This window comes from Echiichthys vipera (assembly GCF_963691815.1).
Source record: "Echiichthys vipera genome assembly, chromosome: 5".
NCBI classification, from domain to species: Eukaryota; Metazoa; Chordata; class Actinopteri; order Perciformes; family Trachinidae; genus Echiichthys; species Echiichthys vipera.
Window position 1 is genome coordinate 12,351,574 of NC_139830.1, and position 19,401 is coordinate 12,370,974.

General features: G+C 41.8%; 1 protein-coding gene across 2 annotated transcripts in view; it reads left to right on the forward strand.

Annotated features, from left to right (window-relative positions):
- Positions 1–19,401, forward strand: part of hip1 (huntingtin interacting protein 1) — a 51,446-nt gene that overhangs the window by 728 nt on the left and 31,317 nt on the right. Inside the window, exon 1 of one of the 2 annotated variants that reach the window (XM_083913672.1) lies at positions 7,231–7,876. The exons of the other annotated variant lie outside the window; for it this stretch is intronic. Coding sequence (XP_083769798.1) covers positions 7,859–7,876 — 18 coding nt within the window. The 5' untranslated portion in view covers positions 7,231–7,858. Of the gene's footprint in view, positions 1–7,230; positions 7,877–19,401 lie in introns of those variants that run through there. 2 annotated transcript variants of the gene reach the window in all.

Below are 19,401 nucleotides of genomic sequence, written 5' to 3' on the forward strand. Positions count from 1 at the left end.
GGAGGCGAGTTGAAGCTTTGTGGAGCTATGTGGTGTATGACAGGCTGTCAGTGCCTCCTGCAGCCGAGGCAGGAGCAGTGATGAGGGTACATGAGGAGGTCTGAACTGGAGACATCTTTCTTTGTTTTGTTATGTATGTTTAGTTAACTGTTACGGCTGCTGCGGATGAATAATGAATGCTCTGTAGAGCTATATCTGCCTTTTGCATGGAGTGCTCTCCCAGTGAGCATATGTGTGTAGGCTGCTGTTATGCTGTGGATCCTGCTGCTTCCTGTCTGGTGGTCTCCCCTCCCCTCTCCTCTTCCCCAGACCAGGCACAGGGGAGGGAAAAGGGGGCAGAAAGTAGGTCAGCTAAATCAAGGCAGCACACATTGCCTTGCTGCAACGTGCTTCTCCCGTTTTACAGCGGCTGCTAAATTGGACAGTAGGTATTTGGCAATTCTGCGTCTGGGTGGTTGCGTACAGTTTGCCCCCTTCTCTGTCCCCCCTATGCCTCTCCCATCCGGGACAGTAGCAGCATGAATTAGAGCCTGGGAGACGCATGCGTCGTGGCTTTGTGTGTCCCGTCCCGTCCTGTCCCGGGCCAAGCCTGGTCAGTAGGTCACTGTCAGGCTCCTGAGATCACACCCCTCTGGAAGTGTGTCAAGGCAAAATGTCCTCGAGGATCACAGCATAATACCAACAAGTGTTGATAACAGTGGAGTATATATATATATCTGAGATTTGAACACGCACAGTTGCTTTGCAGTTGATCATTAAGGAGGGTGAAAGCACTCGTGCAGAACAAAACAGGTTTGATTTGCTATTATTTTAACAGTGTTCCAACAGGACTGAACCCCGAGCGTGACTCATTCAGCTGCCAATGCTGCCAATTTCTTTTCTTTTAAAATCACTGATTCATGATCTGTTACCCATGTAGTCTTGCTGATTGTGTTTTCTTTTTTATTCTCTCTCGTGCGGTTGATTTTTGACTGGGGGATCCAAGCGGTGCAGGAATCAATGAATCTGCTATCTACTTTACAGGGGATCAGTGGGAGATAATCTCATCTGATCTGTTGTGCTCCAAAGCTGCCTAAATCTGCTGGGTCGCCGCTTTTCACCTCCTGTCTGTCTGCCTCGGTCTCAGTACAGTGAAAGGTTAATGTTTATATTAATGAGGCCAAGTTAAATATGAAGTTCTTCCATGCTACTGTGACAAAAGATGACAAACAACTTTTGAAGTTGTTGAAGTTTGGTGCTACGGATACTGTATGTCTGTTGACCACAGAGCAGAATACTTTTTAAATCAGTTGCAATGCATGAAGAGAAGTGTCTCAAATGACTATGCAGCATGTCATTCAACATGTAACCTGAATTCAATATTCAGTGTGCGCTGCAGACAGCAGGGTTGCCTACTTTAAAGCCATGGTTTTTGTAAAACGCTGATTCTAAGAAGTGCTCCAGTATCTCTCTGTTAAGTTGGGTAAACAACCAGGGCGTGTTCAAAATCCTCTCTGTCACAGTGTCCACAGTGGGTTATAAAAAGAACAAAAACAGGGCGACCAGATAGCACACCGCACTTGCTTTTAATGACATGTTTTACCTCATAATAGCAGCTGACTCTTTAATTTAACAGTTAAGGGGATTCAGTCTCCAACGTCATTGCCTGTTTTTGGTGTTCTGTTGTTTTCTCAATAGCAGACCGAAAGCCAACAAGTAAATAACAAGTTAGTACTCAACTCTTGTTATATTCTTTATCTTAAGGCTCCAAAATGTCAGAGATGCCAACTCTTTTTTCCTAGATTGCAAAACAGTCTCCAAGCATTCAGAGGCCAGGAGAGGTTTTTCGTTTGAAAGCTGGTGTAGGTAGTAATCTCTGCACCCAGATATGAACCATAATTAGTGCTTTTGGAAAACTTCTGGGGCACCAGTTCCTCAGCTGGGACATGCAGCTTGAGCCCCAGAGTGACACCACATTGTGCGTTATAAAATTAAGGCCTTAAAATAAGACTGGCTGCCGGCCTCCTCCTTCTCCTTTACTTGTTCACGCGGAGGTCGCTCCTCTTCTTATCTGTATGCATGTTTGGCAGTTGGTGTGAATGTATTTATGTAGAGTTAGCAACCTTTTCTATCATTGAACTGTCAGTATTATGGTTGGTTTGGTCAAGTTTGCATTTGTTCTACTGACGTTATCACTTTAGAGAGCAGAAGCTGAACTTCATCCTTCATTTTTTGTGTTTCACCTGGACCTGTTACTTAGAACAAACTGTTTCAACCGAATCGGTTACTTTTAGCAAACTGTTTCAACTGAATCCATATTTTTTAGCTTACTGTTTTAAATATTAGTTCATATCTTTTAGCCAACTGTTATAACTGTCAGTCCATTACTTAATCCAAATGTCCAGACTTCAGCGCACTTGCAGAATCGCAGACTAAGGTCCGGAGGCTGGACATTTGGATTCAACACAGCTGTTTCAACCATTAATCCATTACTTTTAGCTAAGTACTTCAACTGTTATTCCATTACTTTAAGCTAACTATCCAAATAGTTTGTTTATCTTTTACTTTTCAGTATTTCAATGACTCTGCTCGCCTGCTAACTAGCCTTTACGCAATCTTAATTGTAACACATGGTGTTGAGCTGACTCAATGTATGCTTTCAGTTTTTACCAAATTAGTTGATTACACTATAATCTCACTACATACCTTCTAACACCTACAGAAGTAACCCCTGGTTTACAGGTACCCCTGGTTGGGAAGAACTGGTATACAGTATGTGTGGATCTGCGTTATGGACACCTCTCATCCCCCTGTCCTGCACCCTCTTAGTGCTGTTAGATGCCCTGGCAGCTGTGGAATTCAGGGGAGGAGTGGGGCCCTGGCCCTCAGGCACCAGCAGGACTCAGCAGGGCGGACGTAGACAAGAATTTTTTAATCACCCGGTCTCTCTGCCTCTCTTTCTCCACTGTCTTTTGTCTTTGCCTTGCTGTTCTCCCTTCCATCGCTCATTGTCTGGAGTCTTCCTTGAGCTTCTTTTTACATCCTGCAATTCAAAATGCAGGGAAGTTATGGAGGGATATCCGCATACATGTAGTATACACACAGACCAGCATGCAAGCATGAAAGTGAGACCATTAAAAGCACTGAGGCAGCAGAAACAGCAGGCGGTGGTTTGTGGCCTCATTGCACTGACAGACTGGCTGTAGAATAATAGAGCTTGACATGAATGACAGGTCAGTAAGTGGAACAAAGTGCACAGATGAGTTCCTGCCGGCATTAACAATGGCTTTGATTTACAGATTGTTTTGGAGTTCTCGTCTGTGTTTTACAGCATGGGTAAAGCGGAAAGGGAGAGAGGGAGGGAGTGCTGCTTTTTGTTTCACATGCAGCAAAGGTCAAAAGTCAGACTGAAACCTACATCATCAGTGTAAGCGTGTGGTTATGCAAATTTGCCTTCTTCAAGATAAGTGGCCTTATTTCAAACAGTCATCCACCGTCCTCAGCCATCTGGTAATATGGACATGCTGCACTAAAGCTAGACAGAAATGTATATTACTATTTTAATATGGATATTTTCTGATATCAGTTATGGGAAATACTACATAATCACATTTAACAACATCCGAAACTTTTAATTTATGTAAAACAATACCATAGCTCAATGTTTTTCATTATTTGCTTTGAATACCATTCATTTGCACAACAGCTGTTTGCAGAATGGTCCCCATGATATGATCATTGGAGGTCATGATTCCACTAAAAGCTGAAAAACAATAATATTGAGTTATTTCCCAGCCCTTGTACCGATCATACCAACTCACATAGATAGAATAAATGTACAGATGGTAGAAACATCTGTACATGATTTGAACAAAATGCTGCATCAGCTCTGTATTTGGGGTTTTGCATTGGGAGACATACACAGTCAGCCTAAACAACTACTTATCGTAACATCAGAGCCCGTCTTGTGTTTGAAGACTTTAAACCCTGTGTTTAGGCTTTAGCCCGTTGGCTCAAAAAGAAAACTAACTATACTGGTTATATTCAACTATATTCAGGCCATTAACTGCAAAAAAATGGGCAAAAGCGCACCACTATAAAGCAATTACAACACAAGAGAAAACAAGAGCATCATTGTGAAATGGAAAACAGCACAATAATCGTTTTAACTTGATTATCATGTTTTCGTAATCGTAACTGAACATAAAATTTAATTAATTTACCCTAATATCAGGGGTGTCTCCTGAAAATGCACTGAATCTTCAATCCCACAGTTCAGAATCTGCATATTTTTAAACAACAGTCGGTCATCTTTGTGTTTTAAAGAAGCTTTGTAGGTATTGACAGACAACAGGAAGAAGTTTTGTGATGTTTGATAAGTTGTCTCCAGCACATCAAAGATTCAAATAAAACCATAATTTTAAGTCCTTCACACTGTTAATAGTGGCTGAGACAGAGTGGGACTGCTGTATGTGAGAAATGCGCTGTGAGGCTGCCCTCACAACGAATGGCCCACGCCGTACCAGGAAGTGAAGAGACTTGGTGAAAAAGAGCCGGCATTGTCTGGAGCGAGACTGTTTATGTCGAGCGGCCTGGAGGTATAATGTGCAGCGTATTGATTATCATGGCTGGCCTGGTCTCTGTCAATCAGCTGATGTCCTGTGATTGTATAGAGAAGCGTTTTTTAAAACAGTGGCCTGGATTTGATCTTTTTGTTTCTGTTGAGATCTAATAATAAAATAAGAATATTAATAATACTGAAAGTGTTAGATCATAAAGCCCTAACTCAAATCAAATCGCAGCTGTAACATGTCAAAACCATAGACTGTATATAAAGATGGGCTACGCAGCTCCACTTTCTCCTGCTGTACACAAGTAAAGCACAAATATCCCGGATACAGGCTCCGCCATCTTGTAATTTTGCAACAAGAGTCCAGGTATGGATCAGGCGGTAGGGTCATGTCATCGAAGTCCCGTCCATACACCCGCTCGACTAATCGTGTGTCAATTTTATAGGTTCGGTAATGTCAATCATGAAGTTCCATCCCCCTTTTATAGCAACGAATAACTAATAAAACCAAACATATCAGAAGAATGAACACTTGAATGTTCATTGGTGTGATAAAATTACCCACAATGACAGAAACCATTTTGAGGAAAAAATGTATTTGAGTTTGAAATTTTCTAATGAAATCCAGTGCAGCAGCTCTGCCACATATTCTACCTTTACAAAGCTTACAATGGTCAGCTATTGTTAAAACTGTCTGAGAGGTGTTAACTAAGGTTGTCACGATACAATGCTAACATAAAAAACAACAACACTAAATGCGTGTTTTGATATCATGGAAAATTAAATGTTTTAAAGTTCACAGCACACAAAATAATATTTTATTCCCAATTTTGCACACAGTGCTGGTTCAGCAAAAGTCACCGCACACATAACCAACACAATCTGCAGCTGTTTCATCTGTGCACCCTTGGGTTGAAAATCTGATTCTACGTTTGCGTTTTTTAATAATTGTGACACTTTCAGCACTACTAAATAATCATATAGTATCCTCGTCAAACCTGCTATTTAAAAATATTGGAAGTATTGGTACTTTTGACAACATCAGTGTTAACTAAATGAGGTTGTTATTAGTGATGATGTTGAACTGGACTGCATTATATTGACATGTGTTTTTAGCTTCTTTTTTATTTTTAAATGAACAAACAGAAAACAAATAGTCTTCTTTTTGAGTGATTGGATTGTAATGAAATTGGAAAACAAAACCAGGATACGTCTCAATCTTTCATGGTAAACAAGTGCATTTCTATATTATTACAATTATGAATATGATATAAAATAACATTAAAGCATCCTAGCAAAGCATGGCAATGTTTCAGTAAGCCAACACACACAATACAACTGGGCAGGGCATTGAAACTATTCATGCACTCTTTTTTTAAGTACACCTGTGATTTTCCTACGAGCGAAAATGACTTCTGTGACAAACACATATTGTTAAACTTGAGTCAAACACAAACAGCTGTGAAAAAAGAAGATGCTGGTTGACGGTCTCTGAGAAACCAGATGGGGGCATCAGTTACCTAGAATTGCTTTCATGGTGGAAGCTGAGCTTTTCTTTCCCTTTTCACCTTTGAAACTTGCTAATTTCAAGGCTTCATAGGTTTTCCTCAATATTGCTGCGCACACATACACAAGAAAACAAGACTTAAAGGTAATTCACATCTAAAACAGGCCTCATCTAAACAAAAGACTTACTCAAGCATTTGAACATGCGCAGTTGTTTCATGTTTGTTTGGTGTTATAACAACAGCTCCTTGTGCTTATGGTCATATTTTGTGTTTGTGGACCTTATTTCAGAAAAAAATATGAATGGTAGTGAAGGGATCCCCTTTAATTTGTTCCATGAATTACACATTTGTCAATTTAAAACACTTCTTTGTAAGTCAAGAGAGACACACTACGTCGTAGGTTAGTCGTAACACCACACAGGTTTGTGTGAAACCGCTCAGTGAACGACATCTCTCGTCTCGCACAACACACGTAACATTATCTTACCTGATGTGTTTTATCCTGTGACTTTAATCAATCGGGGAAAAAGACGATCAAGACCTGTTGCTCATGTGAGTAATAATAGATCCCGACAAAACACACACACACACACACACACACACACACACAAGCCATGGATACTCTTTACACAGCCTTATACTTTAACAGTTTTAGGATAAGATAAGATAAGATAATCCTTAATTAGTCCCATAGAGGGGAAATATACAGTGTTATAGTGTGCAAATAGCAAAAGCATCAATAACTGATGCCAAATATAAAATATAATGATAGCCTATGTACACAGTAACAAACAAATTAATAGTTAAAATGAGATAAAGACATAAAAAACGTGACTTTCTAGAAAAACATGTCATTCACGACACATTCAAACGGGATTCAAAGATATCTTGTCTCTCCCTGTCCACTACGTCTCATGACGTCCTTTTAGAAGATTTTTGCTTTACTTTTTATTTTTTTGCAGCCATGTAGTCTTTAATCTTCTCCTGCAAGTCAGGTGAACCAATCAAAACATAAAAGTACATGAGTGTTCACCCTAGGCAAGGCAATTCAACAAGGTAATTCAAAGTGCTTCACTTAAAACATTACAAGCATTGGGGAAAATAACACATACACATTCAAAACACATAAAAGGTCATTTAAAGCATATACAATTGCTCCTAATTCAAAGGAGCCACAGTGGCCAACTAAAAACGCAGCTTGTTTTTTTTCTCATTTCCTGGACTTCACCTCCCCTCTTACAGGAGGACCCCCGGTCGGTCCCCGGACCCCAGCTTGGGAACCACCGGGTTTAAGCCATCCCTCTCCGCAGGCTCCATGCTACTATTGTCTGACAAGAGAGCGGGCTATTTGCAAAATAAAGGTAGCCTACTGCCTTGGTCTTAGCCCGCTGTACGTGGTGCTGATCCATGCAGGCAGGGTGGTAGTCTTTTTTAATGTGCGGCTGAAATGAGCGGCTGTGATCAGCGGTAGTCCTCTTGTGCTTCCCCCCCAGGACAGCGTCGGCTTCTCGGCGCTCGGATGCTGAAGTCCTCGCCGTTAAGGGAGCACGTAGGGCTCGCAGAGGAGAAAAAAAGGAGAAGGGACGCGGAAGGAAAGGAGGAAGGAAGGAAGGAAGGATTGTGGAGCATTTTAATACCAAATCGGGACACATGTTGAGCTAACGGTCCCGCTCCACCTCCCCCTCCCCACCTTCTCCTCCCAAATGCATTTGTTGCCTCATTCGCTTTCCCGTTACTAATTACTCCGCGTTTGGATACAGCGGGTCTCCTCTCCTGCTCCCGAGGATCCTCACTCACGATCATGGATCTCAGTAAAATCGTAAGTGCTGAAGAAGTGATTTGTCTTCTCTTGTTGTTGTTTTTTAAAAGCAACACATAACACCGAGGCTTTGCATGCTTTTTTTGGGGAGGTGGAGAAGGTGGAGGTGGGGGTGGTAGCCTATCCGAGGAGTCCTCTTGCGCACACACATGGGCGATTACATGCAAGTTATTCTATGCAAGCAGGGACTTGTTGTCGTCTGCAGATTGCAGCTAAGCGAGGCCGTGGGAAGTTTTAAGTTTTGTTGTGGAGGAGAAGAAGGCATGAATGTCTGAGTAAGCCATCTGGGGCACAGGGTCCTTGAAGGGGGTCCATAGGGGTCCCAGCTGAATGGAAGAACAGTTAGGTTTTGTGGGGATAATAATAAGACACCGAGATCACAGGTGTGTCTGTGCTCACACTGCAACAAACTGTTAAACAATGCTGTTAAAATAACCAATATCCTACTTGGACGGGGCAGTTTTAAGCTACATGAAGGTGTTGCAGCTTTAACAGGGTCTATTTTGGGGGGTCCAGGACATGAAAATGTCTCAGATGTGCTCTTCTGTTGCCCAGAGCGTGCTGCTTATTTTTTCTCCAGCTGCAGGTTAGTGGAAAAAAAAAAAGTTCAGCAAAGCACAGCTTAGATGTGCCATGAATATCAATTACAGATTGACAAACCTTAAAGACAAAGTGTGTCTTTGTGTAACCATCAGCGTGTTACACAAATGAAAGCCACGCTGGGAATTTTAAAGTTGGACAGGGAAGGTGTTTGTGTTTATCACAAGCAGGAAAGTAAAAAAAAAATATTTAACAGGGTGTGCGTGAAAGCTAAACACTCAAATCTTGTGTGCATTTATTTTTGCTGCGACTCGGGAGTGCTGTGAATGATGCGATGGAGGCGAACAGGCAGGCTAAAGTGTCCAGAGAGTGTACTGGAGCAGGTGCACATAAGCCAAAGCAACAAGCCCGGCCTTTCACTGCCAACATGGATGGATGGGTGTACTTTTAGCCCTTGTATAGTAGGTGTGGGGGAGGGTGAGTCCTCTTTCCAATGATCCTCAGCTAAGGGAGACTCTGAGATTGAAGGAAATACTCTCAGAAAATAAATGGTACACTTTCATAGTAGCAAAGTGGTAGAATCCGCGAAACAGGAAAATCACTTCTCTGAAATAAAATCCCAGCTGCCCACATTAGGTCAGTCAGGGGCATGTAGCACAGACATGGCGTGGGTGTAGCGGTGGAAAATGTTCTTCCTGTGGATCTCCATTCATTTGCACTTTACAGGTTGATGTCATTGGGAAGCAGTGAATTAAACAGAAGTCCTCAACGCTGTTTCCCTTGGTTTATTGCCGCCTTCTTTCTGTCGCTATGTTTTGGCTGTTTGGCATGTTGTGAGACTCAGTGGTATGAGAAGTCCAGATAGATGCAGGACTTGCAATCAGCAATTCAGACTCTTCATTCACACGCTGGGTATAAGTCGGAGATGCATATTTGACGCAGATACTTGCAGAATTCAAGAGTTTTGAGGAACTTGCATGAAAGATTTGCAGAGTTGTGTGATGTTGACATTTTTTACAGATGTCAGATGAACAAGTGTCATTGCAGTGCGTGTTTTTGATACTTTTAATGTTCCCAGAGTAGCCCCAGTATCGGAGTTTTACCTAGTAGGGCCTTCTGTAGGTACCTGTAGCACTTGCACATGCAAATGTTTAAAAAAACATAAAGGTCCTGGTTTCTAACAAAACACTTGCGCAGTTTCCAAAGTGTCAGCAATTTCTGAAATGTTCTGAAAAGAGAGAAGCAGCAGAAGGGATGTTGCAATTACATGTTATGCTCTTTGCACCGCGGATACTGACTCAGATCATATTATTACTTCAAGAGGAAACAAGTTTTTGTAAATAGCAAAAAAGAAATACTTCTGTCAATCAACTGAAGAGTTTTATAAACATGCAGATAGTTGGATATTAATTTCTAGTCTTCTGACTACTCAAGACGCTTTCACACTACTTGTTACATTCACCCATTCACACTGATGGCAGTGGACAGCTACATACCATGATACTTTCACACCACATCCACACACCCATGCACAGGGAGCAATTCGGGATTCAGTGTCTTCCCCAAGGATACTAAAACATGCCGCCTGGAGGAGCCGGGGATCGAACCACCAATCTCTCAAATGGAGGACGACCCGCTCTACCTCTTAGCCACAGCCGCCCATATCAGAAAATTAATTGGCAACTATTCGGACGGTTGATTGATCATTTTAACTGGTTCCCGCGCTTTAACTGTGAATATTTGCTTCGCCTTCTACGATGGTAACATGAATATGCATGAATATTATAGTTTTGGACTTCAGAGGACAAAACAAGCTATTTGAAGATATCACCTTGGGCACAGGGAAAGTATGATCGACGTTTTAATGACCAAACATTTTATCGATCAAGATCTATGGACGTGTGTTGCAGACTAGCACCCGCTATAAACACCATGATACTTGCATCAGATTGCTGTTTTCTGCCTTTCTATGTATATTGTATATGTCCTTATCAAGTAAATGATAAATAAATGCTTTAATTGGCAATTCATTAATAACTGTGCAGTTGAAAATGTAACAAGTCAATAGAAATGCATTAATACGGATAAAATAAAGGAAATGCACACTGATGCACAGGGATAACTTTCTCACCGTCACTGATTGACATAAGATACTTATTTTTGCTCAGTCAAACTTCAGTAAAGTCTCGTAACTATGAGTATCAAAAGATTCCTTCAATGAGCTGGCAGGTGTCAGTCAAACAGACTGCAATGCTTTAAAAAACGTCTATTTGCTGGAGTTTGACTGTTGCAAGACGGTTTAATTGGTGTCAGATCACAACAAAAAGCCGCCACAGAGTCCTTCAGGGAATCATACCGACGCACGCGCAAACAAACTCTGTGATCTTCACGTGTGTTCAATGTTGGGGAGCGATGAAGAAGTGAGCTGAGGAGCACAGATGTTCCTTTTATAACGTGTTGTCATGACATCACCGCTCCTGCAGGAAGTTGAGCTTTAGAGCCGAGGCTCCTTCACACGAGGCTGCAGAAAGCCGTCCTATTAGGAGAGGCTCATAAACCTGCCACGTGGGTGTGGGCCTGAGAGTTTAATTATGCTGGAGCCCAGCCTTCAGCATATGAGTGTGTGTCTTTAACCAGCTGCTGCCCTCCACCTCTGCCCTCAGGAGCAGAAGCGCGGTTCTCTGAGGTCAAGCGCTGCAAATATCCCGAAGCTCTATGTTTTCATGCTTTTTAATGGGCTCTTTAGAGACGGCGTCATCCCACCGGGCTTATCTGCATCAACAAATGTCCTGTTATTAATGAGATGGAAGATGCTCTGTGCAGCCGTGGAAAACCATCTCCCAGTTACAGACGGAGTCGTTTCAGCCCGTCAGCCCTCATGATTGTGATAAGGGTGAAAGATGCAGAGGCAACGTAGATTTCCTCATCACTTATGAGCAGAATTATTAATCGTAATGCAGATTCTGTTCACTGTGTTGATTATGGTGCAGATCAATATCACTTTCCCTCAATGAGGCCTGCATAACACAGCTCTGTGAGAGGGCTGGGAAATATATCAAATATATATTTGTGATATGAGACGAGATATTGATTTTGGATATTTTAATATAACATTACGCTGTTGTCTTCTCCTGGTTTTAAATGCTGCATTACAGTAAAAGTGATGTCATTTTCTGAACTTACCAGACTGTTCTAGCTGTTCTGTTATTAACTTTACCCCCTTAGTTATTATATCCATACTACTGATTTTTTTTTCCCCTCAAAAATGTCATTGTATGAATATTTTGTGAATACATCAATCAACCCTAGCATCTTGCTGCAATATCCATACCGAGGTATTTTGACCAAAATATCGTGACATTTCATCGCCCAGCCCTCCTCCGGGTCTTTCCCTGCGAGCCGTGCATTCATGTACACAGGGAAAATAGCCTCTCTAAAAATGACCATCTTTTCCACTACCCTCCTCTCCCCACGGCCAGCCAGGCTCCTTTCAAGAGGTGTGGAGTGACTGTTGTATGAGAGCGGATGTTCATGTCAAATGCAGCACGTAAAAATGGTCCTTAAACAAGCAACACAGAGGGCTCTGTTTAGAGGAGTGACCTTTGGAATTGGGTGGAGTTACTTTTGGAAAAATGTTTGGGCCCAAAACACTTTTCCATGTATTATCTGATTTTTGAATGCATAAAAAAAAAAGTGCCATTTCGTGTCGTGGGAGGATATGTGTTTGTGTGAAACACACTGTGGTGAGGCTAGCTTTTGGCTGCATGTTTCAAGGAAACGCACACATGTCTTTAGTTGGTGAAACCTTCCTTTAGTGCCATAGATACCATCCATCCAACACAGATTTTAAAGGCCCAGAGGGTCCTTTTTGATCATATAAATTGCAGTATATCCACACACAGGAACAAAACAAGCAGTTTGTGGTGAAAAACAACTTGAACTGATTGTTGTATGTTCAAGTGTTCATTTTTCAGATAAATTTGGCTTTAAATAGTTATTTAATGCTATAAACGTCGGGTTATTTTTCAAATTGAGCCTTAATTTAACCAGGTTAGTCCCAGTGAGATCACAGATCTCTTATACAAGGGAGACTTGACCAAGACGGCAGCAATACAGTTACAGTATAAAAATCAATCAAAGACAACAAATAATTAGCCAAATAAAGACATACTTGTTTAAAACACTTGCAAAGAGAGATTCTGGACTCCTGGACTCATGATTGACAGCTGTGATTGACTCATGATGCGTGGGGCGGGTGTATGGCGGGACCGAAAGGTAAAAACTATATTCATCTTAACTTGAAAAGGAAAATCAACGGCTTGTTGCAACTCTGGTCTTATTTTTCCAACTTGGGACAAGAAACCAACAACAACAGCACACAATAGTCAGACCACCTTAGAGGACATTGGACTTGTTTCAGCAATTACTTTTGCAGGTACAGTTTTTTTCGTAACTGGTACCCAGAGCTACGAAAATAAGACCCAGGTTGTCGTGGTTTTTCCTTGAAAGACACCTGAAAGAGTCTGGCAGGAAATATGAGAGGGTAGAAGGAATGAAGTGTTCGGCCTGACTGACTGTGTTAAGGCGCTGTCTGGGTTGACTGAGCAAGGTTGGGGGAGCTGGGCATTTTTCAGCAGACAGGCAGGAAATGGGCAGTGCAGGGTGTGCCAAGACAGGAAGCCTGACTGAGCGCCTGTGCACCTCCTCCTCCCCTGCCTCCACCCCCAGTGCGTCAGCCACAGTGACCATGCCTCCACCGCTGCACCTCAGCTTTACACTGCTGCTGCATTCACAGACAGCTGTGCGTGTTTCCTGTCCATCGCCCTCGCTGTGTACCCGTCCCCCTGTACAGTACAGTCGCTGGACAAGTCTCAACAGCAACAGTGTTGCCTCCTCCCGTCATGATGTCACATCTAAACCACAAATCATTTACACTAAAATAGAAATAGAGTGTGAAAAGCTCTCTGTCGCACTAGAAAATCAGACTGTGAAGTGCACTGAAGATAAATTGCAGGTCCTTGTACCAGTTGGGTTTGGCGAGTTTTTAAAGATAATAATTCGTTTTGATAAGGACGCAAATAATGAGGATGGAAGTCTCTGCACACTTAGGTCCAATGCAAGTATTATTTACTTATAAACTGTAGTGTCTAGGTCTTCAACAGGGCAAGTACTTGGCAGAAGGGAATAGAGGAGGCTTGTAATGTAGACCACTGGATATTCATCTTCCACTGGACTTATGCTGTAGATGGAGTTTATTGCTGTGTTGTTGTAGGTCTTTTATCTGCAAAATTTGTGCAATTTCTTGTATACTTACAGTTAAATGTGTAGTTCCCAAGGTCTAAATAAAGGCTGCGACTGACTAACTTTGTTTTATACTTTTTTTTGAGGCAGTGTGGGTGAAATAGTTTGAGCTCCAGCCCCAGTGCGTTCAAAGCCCCACTAAAACAGCAAATAACTGCAAATAAATCAATGGAAGGAAATATTGTAAAAACAAGGGAAATAAACCTAACCCTCGATGAATGATTAAATACTTGCATTGGACCCTTGCATTGGGTTGTTTTTTTTCTTTCTCTATAAGAAGATTGAGACAAGAGCCAGTCAGAAGTGATGGTCTGTTAAATATGCAGAGAGCCTGAACAGTCTATCATGGGTTCTCTTGGCTCTGTGTCCTCCTCCCTCTAGACCTAAATGACAGGGGTCATATAACCATCATCGTACTGTAACTCAGATTAATCACTCCACTCCCATACTAAATCACCAGGGTCACACAAGGATAGCTCCTCCGCCTCCTCGACCATGAGAATTCAAATCCACTGAGAACAAGTGTTTCCTGAATTTACTCTGCCATACCCTTTTCATTTGGCCCCGTCGAGGTTTTCTCATGATTGAACGCCTCTGGCTGAGAGTTTTTTCCTCATCATTAATGTTGACATGAAATGTGCCACAGCGGAGGCAAAAATAACCAAGCGTGCCCTTTTTTTTTATCTGCCTCCATCATCGTGGGGTGACTGTGATTTGATGACATATACAGTACGTATCTCCAGGACCAACATAGAAATGGAATTGCCAAGACATGCATTAGTCATATGCTCTCGCGAATCATTCAGAGGAGTCATGGTGGGGATGTGAGCCAATGGGCGAGAGGCTGTTTCATTAGGCAGGCAGAAGATGCTTCCTCTCTCTGGGCTCTGCGCACTGACCCCTCAGTGGACACAGCCAGGCTATGATCAGCATATCAATGCCCTGCTTTCTACAGAAGGACCAGGCTCAGCTTAACATGCTTTCAACACTGTATCAATAACACTTTGTTCGGAAGCAAAGCTGTGGAGAGAAATAAAAAAAGATGTTTCTGTAGATACCAAGATGCAAAAAGGAGTTTTGTTTACATCTGGCGTGTAATTGAGCAAACCGTTATTATAACTGTTGGGTATGGCGTTGCAAGGAATGAAGGATGAAAGGAGTTGAGGTTTCTATCCATGTTAACCATTTTAAAGAGCACTTCCTTGGGGCGTCTTTTTACTCTTCATCCTCATAATCACCTGCTTAATTTCTCACCGTTTCACTCTGTCATCTGGTCTCTGTGGCCGCGCTGCGAGAAACTAATAGGTCATTGATGCTTCCATGCCAGTAGCAAATGCCAGGAGTCCCAGGCAGCTGGCACTCTCATTCAACCCAAACACAAAGTACAAAGTCTCACTGTGGGCTAATTGGGTCATCCTCATGTGGGAACCGGTTGCACTGCGAGTTTCTCAATCATCCCTTGATTTTTGGGTGTAACTGGTGGAAAGGGGAAGCAAAACACGCTGAAATGGCTCCACACTGAAAAAATGAGAGTGATGAAAATCGCTCTTCTTGAAATTTAAATGTGACAAAACCCCCAACAGCAGCTGATACAATAACATTTGGGTTAAAGCCTAAGTGTCATTTTACTGTGACCCTTGTACTGATGCAACACCAGATAATTTCATATTGATTGTTGACAGATTAGCAACCAGGATAGTGACAGGAAATGACACATAAAGTAGTTTCCCTCTTTGCTTAAGCAAGGCAGATGTGGCCAGAGTGTAAACAAAATGTTTTGGCTGTGCTATACACTGACATTTCGTTTGGAAAACTATAACCTCTGATAGATTGGGGGGGAAGTTCAGCCCATGCACTGAAAACATCTCTGGATAGCTTTCATGCTAGTGGTGGAAATGAAGCTAGTGTGTTGCAATAATTGCACCATGCTAAATGTGGGCCTACACCACCAACAAACAGGAACCATCTCTGAAATATGCAGGTTTATATGCAGACTTCGATAGTTCACTCTTGACTTTGGAGCATGTATGACAATATTATTTTAACTCAATGTCCACTTACCACTCCACTATTTATTTTCCGTAGCTTTCAACCACATGTCCAGTTCCTTACTTGAGTCCCTTTTTTCTATACAAACATAAACACACACAGCACTAGCCACTTTGTACAGAAGGCCTTAACAAAACTGCTACTGACGTGACCTGGTCATCTTTGCATTTATTTATTGTTCTACACTTTTTATCATTACAGTTTTCCGTTGTTGTTGTTCTAAATCCGTCCATACCATGTTATCCCCCTCCCCCCACTGTACTTAACTTGTAAATATTTAAAATATTTTTATAGTGCTTGGTTTTTGTTCTGGTATTTTTAGACCCATGTTGTTGTTTTTCTATACTTGTATAACACTGAGAGAAAGAGCATTTAGATCCTCTACATGTCCTGTATATGGCAGAATTGCATATACCAATGGTTCTCAAACTTTGTACCTGGTGTGAGGTGGTACACCAGGTCTCTCAAGTACCGCCACTAAGACCACTATTAAAATACAGCAGCGTAGGCGACACAATTCAGCTATGGACAGGGTGGTTTATTCCTAATCAGAAGATTGTTTACTGTTGACTATCTTCAGCCACAGCCATGCTGTAGGTAGGGGTAGCATCAGAACTGACATGTCAGTGTTTTCAAACCAATCATTTTACCTCTGCTCACTATCTTCCATCACAGTTTAGCTCGTAACTCTAAACGTGACTACATAACAGGCTGATACTGAAACAAAAATACTACAGGAAATGCTAAACCTATTTTCAAATTACATTTCACAGATCTTAAAAGTTGAAGTATTTTCTTAGTGTTATATTAATTTAGTAATTAATGTTTCCTTTTTTTTATTTTGGAGATTCCTTCGTGTACCATCGGAGAGAGCTTGAGTACCACCAGTGGTACAAGTCCCACAGTTTGAGAACCAGTTGCATATAATATACCATACTATACTATATATACTGTACTATATACTTAATTTTTGAGGTAAGCAAGTTTGTAAACACAAAACTTAACCATAACAAATCTGATAAGAAACAAAGCCTGACACCGCAAAGATACATTAAGTAAAAAAATATGTAGAAAGTGGGGCACAGGGTGGCTCACCTGGTAGAGTGTGCACCCCATAATCTGCATGCTTACTGTCCTTACTGTCTTTCTACTTCCTTGTCTATCTATAAGCCCCAAAATATCATCTTCACCCCTTGACCTGCAAAGTTGGGCTCAATTTTGGCGAGGGAAAACTGTTGAAAACGGAAAAACATTTTCAAAGGGGTCTCTTGACCTCTGACCTGAAGATATCTGAATGTAAATGGTTTCTGTGGAGACCCACAAGTCCCCCCTTTACAGACACTGGACCAACTTTATGATAAATGATGATCCCAGACACTTTGGGGCAAAACACGTGCAGTTTTTCTCATGCAGTATGTGTTGTATTTGTGGTATATTTGAATACTTACATACTGGGGTCCATAAACAGTGTTGAATTGCATAAATTGAGTCTGACTGGAAAGACTCTTGTGGACTCATTGAGCCCAATAGTTTTCATGTGTGATGATGTTAGTCCCCATGGTAGACATTTCATTGTAGTGAGACAAGTTTTGGAAACCTGAGTTCACCATATAAAAAGAGCTGTTGTGACCTCCAGGATAATCACAGCCTCATGAAACTTTACAACCACAGACAAGAGACCTAGGGCATTCGTAGGATGGATGGCTTTAACACGAATATTGACAATAAGGGGGGTTTCTGAGGAGTTCAGGCAACACAGTTGGTCGCCATGTGATTGCTGAAAAATCCTTGCAGAAATCTCCAAATGGCAAACGCTTTTGTTACAAAATCACAGCATGGGGTTAACTAAGGTGTTTCTCGAGATCTGGTCTTTATGTGGTATTTTGGAAAAAATGGTTCAGTTAACAGATTAAAAACATTTGCACCAAATCTGTGTCGAAAATGGCATCAACACAAAACTTATGAGACATTTATGAGTATGGAAATGGATTTGATATATTAAATCTATGCTAAGTTCATTCTTACGATTTATTTATTAAACCAAATGTACATCTGTTTTGTTTTATATACAGACAATCTTAAATGCAGTCCCTGACAGCATGTAAGGGACTGCATGTTAATATTTTACGCCTTTTTATTTTCAACATTAAGCTGTGAAATGGACCTCCGTGTTTCGTCGATAACTTTAGAATTGCAATTAACATCCTCTCGCGATTGGTTCGTTCTACTGGTGTTTCATGTGCTCTCACCAGCCACGACGATGAGATAAGAAAGTAAATGTGAGTGTGCGATTTCTGTTGACAAGCTGTAGGTTATTCATAAACAGGAAGTGTAACGTCTAACAAAGCAGATGGTCAAATTTAACTCTATGACCTTTCCCTTGTGGTCTCGATCAGAGGAAACACACGCAATCTTATTTCAACTCTCTTCTGCACAGCCTGGACAGGACGGTGTCAGCCCTGCTGTGTTTGACCTTTTACAGTAGTGACACACACACACGCAAACACACATACACAGCAGGAGTCTTGGCTCAGGTTGATGCAACAGGACAGGTGTTACACTTGTAGCGTCAGTGCTCATTTAAACCAACACTGTGCATGTTTGTTTAATGACAGGAGTGGAAGCGTGGTCGGTTAGTCATGGTTGCGGTGTCTCCTCGCCATCGGCAGGATTACGAGCCGAGTGCAGACGGGTGGATGATGTTGAAACAGTAGCCAGCAGCTCTACATTCCTCGTCACTTTGCTTTAGTGAACCACTTCCTGTGAATTTATCTGAATTTCCCCCGGACGCAAAACTTGTGTTTGCTGATGTGTTATTCAGATGTGATGTGTGGAGGATGCAGTCCATTGTCTGCTGTTGTTCAGACAAGACTGATGCTTAACTCTTTGGAGCTGCGTATTTGAAGGGTGCAGATGTTGTGGTTCAGAGATGATTTTAGCCGAGTGTGTTGGGTTTGTCTGATAGCTACCAATGCTCCCAAGTTCCCCCTCCTCTTCTCTTCCCTCCTTCCCTCCCTCCCCACCCCTCCTGGCCCGCCTCTCATCCTCCAGTGATTCATCACGGTGAACTTCCAGTCTTGACAGCTCACATACTGGAAGAGGAGGAGCAGGACTCAGGACATCTGTGGGAAGTGAGATTATGAAACCGGCCTCCAGTCCTCTGCTGACCCCAGGCACCTCACTTATGATTACCATGCAAATCCATAGGGAAAAAAATGAATGTGTGGCTCTGTGTATATATATATATATATATATATATATTTCTTAAATTCAGCATTTCAGGAACGGGGTTTTTAGTCCAGGAGTTGAGATGTATGGTTTCCTTGCTTTGGTTTTCCTCTCATGTGCAACGTGATATGTCAGCCAGATGCTGCTTCAGAACACCTTGTTTTGAAAAGCATCTGAAACAGCTTAAACTCTCGAACCATGTGGGCCTGGAACTCATAGTGGGAACATTTTTCATATTTATTTCATCACACATCTTTCCTGTTTTTGAGTACAAAAGTACAGGATTTGTAACCATGCTAGCAGCTAACGGCTCTATGGAGGGCATCGTCTGCAGACTGAAATATCAAAACAACTATCGGATCGATTGAATTTTGTACGAACATCTGTGGTCCTTAGAGAAAGAATTT